At 36.2% G+C, this 5,110-nt stretch overlaps 1 protein-coding gene across 1 annotated transcript in view; it reads right to left on the reverse strand.

Moving 5' to 3' along the window:
* Nucleotides 1-5,110, reverse strand: part of ARHGAP15 (Rho GTPase activating protein 15) — a 655,341-nt gene that overhangs the window by 328,638 nt on the left and 321,593 nt on the right. The window contains exon 8 of the mRNA XM_019522459.1: nucleotides 2,336-2,464. Coding sequence (XP_019378004.1) covers nucleotides 2,336-2,464 — 129 coding nt within the window. The remainder of the gene's footprint in view (nucleotides 1-2,335; nucleotides 2,465-5,110) is intronic.

The following is a 5,110-nucleotide window of genomic DNA, read 5'->3' on the forward strand; positions in this document are numbered from 1 at the left end:
GCTCAGGTCCCTTCCAACACTACTAACTATGAAACTATGAATTGGGATGGCCCTCTGCACTGATGCTATCTGAGGGAGCCTGCAAAGCATGATGTGTGCACAGGCACCCCCTGGCTGTGCAGTATTAGCACAGTAATCTCTCTGCTCTTTAGGGGCTCAGGATTCAAATGTCTGCTCAGGCATCTCCATGTAAGTTTTTCTAGCAGGGGAGAAGTGTGGGTGAATTCTCCCATTTGAATGTAAGCAGCCATTGTCAAGTTGTCACACATAACTATCACTTTCTGGAAGCTCAGCAGAAACACTAAGCATCAAAGAGGCACAGAAAATGCACTACTTATTTCATAGGAGCAGCCTCTCTAGGTTTGAACTGAGGTATATATTGGTATCATGGTTTGGGCTGAAGCTCAGCATAGCAGTTTCTCTCAGAACATTTCAGTATCTAGAACCATATATCTGAGTCCTTTTTAGAGTTGTAACATTTGAGAGTACAGAAGAAAATATAGTTTAATAGGAATTGCATTTGGATAGTTTACTAACATTATCTAGAGGTAACATGGGCCTTTAAATGTACACCAGTTGCCTCTCTTCCCTATAAAGAAAGTCTTCCTTAGCTTTCAATGTCTTGGTTTGTGTTAGGCTAAGTGATATATAAACATTCTTTAAACATCTATTTTTTTTTTTACTTGACGTTGCTTGTAGTAACCAATAACACGGGAGTACTAGAAAGATGATAAAACTGTTTAAACTTTATAATAACTTTATAAACACACTTGCAGATACTGCAAATATCTTCTCTGTGCTCTGCAGTCAAACTGGACAATGAAACGACCACCTGTTAACTGCTAACAATGTGTCATTACCAGTTCTCATGCCTTTTTAAAGCAATTTTGGCTCTAGCTGCCAATAATTCTGGCGACGATACTTGTGTGAACATTAAGGGCACAGAAAGCCAAAGGCAGAAAACTGACAATATAGTTTGTGCTTAGACTACTAATAAGTAAGTGAATACTATGATTTTTCTAATTCCACATAATTACTTAATCTCAAGGGGCCATAAAAAATTCCAAATTCATATTTTTGAAGCTAGCCAGTCTACGCTATTTAAATACAAGCCTCAATTCAATAAGATTTCACAGCAGATACTTTCAATTTTTTAAACAGTTTAAATAGCCTCTAACAAGGAAGTTATTCACAGCTCTCTAAGGTTTAAAAAGAAATGTACACTAAGTTTATGTCACTGGTAGTGATAACTTTCTTTTGCTCTGTCTCCTAAATCACAGTTAAAAAAAATATAAGAAAACTTATGATACCATGAAGAGGGAGGTCAGAAAGTGGTGAGACAGTTTAAGGGCATTTTGCCATTAACTTCAACGGACACAGCATCAGACCCTAAACTGTTTCACCATTTGCTGACCATAATTATACTTGAGCTGAGAGATAAAATGTAAAGCACAATACAAAAATATAAGACTATTCAAGCTGTTTTACATTTCATTGAAGAGAGAAAAATCCTGAGCACATCTCCTGAACTGGATAAGGCAGAGGGAGCAAATATGGATACAGCTGGCAAAATGAGTGTCAAGCTAATTTTGTTTTTCACATATATTATGTGATTCTCATTATATGTATCTCTATATCTCTATAGCTCTAAAACCTTTTACAAAGGAGAAAAAAATAATCAATTCACCTATCTGTGGTATTTCTAAGGCATCTACAACCTAAATATCTCTGGCCTTGATTTTGTAACAAGATGTATAGAATCAGATTCAGGCAAACATACACAGCTATACATCTCATTGTAGTATGTGGGCCTAAAGCTGAAAGTGACTTAGAATGAGTAGGTGTGTATCATATCAAACAAAACAGCAAACTCAGAACATTTTCTCTTATCATAAAATGAAGCCTTTGGAATTTAGCTCTTTCATAAAATTATAGCTAGATTTCTAGCTGTCTGACACGTGACCTGCCTCTTCCAAAAAAACCTTAAGTGCACAAACTTCTGTCAGACAAAATTACTTTACTAACATTCGTTTTTTTTACTGAAATAGAAATCAACTGACAGCAACAGAATTTAGCACTGGAACTGAGTTGCTTGCTTCTTAAAATAAACTCCTTTAAAAACTGTCTTTGCTTCTGCAGGACCTTTCTTTCGGTTAGGAAACAATGTCTCTGTTGAGATACATGGGGGTAGGAATTGCACTTTCCTAAGATGCAAATTATGCATACACAACAAGGGAAAAATTTGGCCTTCATATTAATTCTCATTTTTGTTACATTCTGTATCTAATAGACATGATCTTACACAAATAATTATTTTGTTTTAAATAATACTTACTTAAAGATTTTCTGTGTTCAGTTTTTGGTTCTTTGCTCTCAGTATCAAAGGTGCTCAATAATTCACTGCTAGATGATCTTCTAAGTTTCAGCTCCAGGTTTCTTGATGTACAACACTTCTCTTTTGGCTAGAAATATATATTTTTTCCTTTTTTAAATAAATGTATATGTAGCACTTAAATGCAAAATTAGATTAAACTAACACAGAATCAGAACCTGATAGACGTTTATACCAGATGATATAATAATTTAAGGACAATATAATACAAACTTTGTTCAATAGAATGCTGCTGTTTTATGAATGGTATGGTTAGGTTTTAATTTTTCAAATAAATTTCAGATATCAAAGTAAATTGGAAAAGAAAAAGCTTAAATTTTTACCATATTGATTTAAATAATTTCCCCATATGTGTACACTGTGAGTTTTTTAATTATTGCATAGAGGAAGTTTGCTTTAATAGTGAAAAGAAACATGTTTTCATCTATTAGAAAATTAAAGTATATAGAATCAGGATTGAAAGGGACCTCATGGGTCATGTAGTCCAACAACCTGCACAGAGGCTGAATTTCAAATACCACTACTTTGGGCTTAGATTTGATCTGTATGCATTTTGGGATGGAGAGAATGAAAGAATGCAGAGCTCCCTTGCTGCCCCAGTTCATCCACAGAGGAGATAACCAGAATGAGACTGCTGGCAACAAGATGCATAGTGCCCCTGTAAATGATGATGCTCAGTCCCACAAGCCTCATGATCAGACCAGATGGAGACGTTGCCATAGCTTCACCCATTATCACTTTAAGCCTTTTCAAAGGGAAACATTATCTTAGAAGTTATGGGGGTTACCCCACACTAATCTGAGGACATTTTGTCCTGTATAAATGGTATGGGCAAGCCCTTCACAGGTAAAAAATTGCACAGCTTTACTGAACTCTGTTCTACTGTGGTTTTTCCCCCCATATTCCTGACCAAAGTAACTATGATACTTGAAAACAAAATTTCCCCTTTGGGGAGACAAATTAAAAATAGTAAACAAATTTATGGAGTTCAACTGAACGATGCAAGCAAGCTTCTGAACTTCCACTGAAACTCGCCAGCAAGAGATCAAGTATCTGTATGCTCATCCAATACAATATGCAATATGAAAACACACATCAGATCAAACCCTTTTTGGCTTCTTGTAGCCTATGAGTACAGGATTCCATTGCCTGTGGGTTCATCTACACATGCCACTGAGGTGATGTAATAAACTCCAGCACAATTTGCACTGGAGTCTCCCACTGTTGGGCACAGTATCTACATGTGCACCCAGGACTGCAGCAGGTTGAGCCAGGGCAGAGCAGCTCTAGGCTGAAAGGAGGTCCAGAGGGTCAGCCCTGGGCTCTGGGCAGTGCCATTGGGCAGTGGGGGGGATAGCTGGGACAAGAGGGTGCTAAAGTGCAGGGCTAGGCAGCAGGCAGCCTCTCACATTTATGCACCTTCATTCCCCTGTCAGCATCTACACATGCACTTTGGTGGAGTTAAGTACTCATTTACTACACCCTAATACCTGAGTATGTGTATATGGTAACACTTTATTGCAGAGCTAATTAGTCAACTACAGTAAAGTACATGTGTAGATGTACTCTAATTTTTTAAAACAAATTTCAAATCAACATTCAAATCAGCCCCTATAAAGGCATCATAGGGTCCTTCAATCACATTCAAACTAAAGCTGGATTGAAACCAGCTATAGACTGGTACACATTTTCAAGCACTAACTTTATAACTGGTTGGCTCTTTTTATAGCTGGATAGTCATTTTTATTGTATGATAATTACTTTGCACTTTTGGCCAGTCTTACTTTGCTTGTGTGGCTGGTCTACATTTATTGTGCCATTCACCAGTTAATTGCATAATATATATAATGTGTAGCAGGGGCCACATTTTCAGGTGTAGCCAGACCACATTTTCAGGTGTAATCAATTACAATTCAAGGAAAAAAAACCCTTAGAAAATGCAGTAAAGCAGAATAATTTTCTCACTAGGCTTCACAGCAATCAGGAGGGGTCTATGTCCTAAAAAAGGAAAATCTGTTCTTGTATCAGGCAGAATTAGAAAAATGGAATTTGGAATTAACACTGAGTGTGGCAAGAAGCGGGGAAAAAAAAGATTGAGCTGAATCTGGTTGGGTAATTAAAAACTGTTTAAAAAAATATAGCCCTACTTACTTTTAGAAGAAACCCCAGTCTTCCTGGGAGAATAACAGCAATCAGTTACAAAGGAATATTATTTGCTAGTCTTATTCTTCTGAATAAATAATATGAAAATGCATAAAAGGCTCAAATGTATTAATAGTTCTATTGAAGATTATATAGTGTAGGCTGCATAAACAGAAATGTAAAAATTCATTAGTTTTTAAGTGCTAGTATGCTTTTACAACCCACAGCAAACCAATGTCCTTGTTATTCCAGAGAAATAAATGCAGCATTCTGTTTTAAAACAGGAATCAAATGACATTTTAGTCCAACAACCTTGTTTATCTGACATTTTTTACTAGATATACATACATATTTATATATCCTTCAGATTAAAGCAAAGTATCTCAAGCTAGCTAGCTTTCTGCCTGTCTAAAACCTGTATAGATGCCTAAGCAAATGAAGTTTAAATTGCTACATCTTAATTAATAAAGGTAACAGCCAAAACAAATACATACCAATCTGTCAATTGCATTTTTGATAGCGTGGAACCAATCCAATATGATGAAGTCAATATCCGACTGAAGAAGGAACTCATTT

Source organism: Gavialis gangeticus, unplaced genomic scaffold, assembly GCF_001723915.1.
Source record: "Gavialis gangeticus isolate Ggan-Ray unplaced genomic scaffold, GavGan_comp1, whole genome shotgun sequence".
Taxonomy (NCBI): domain Eukaryota; kingdom Metazoa; phylum Chordata; order Crocodylia; family Gavialidae; genus Gavialis; species Gavialis gangeticus.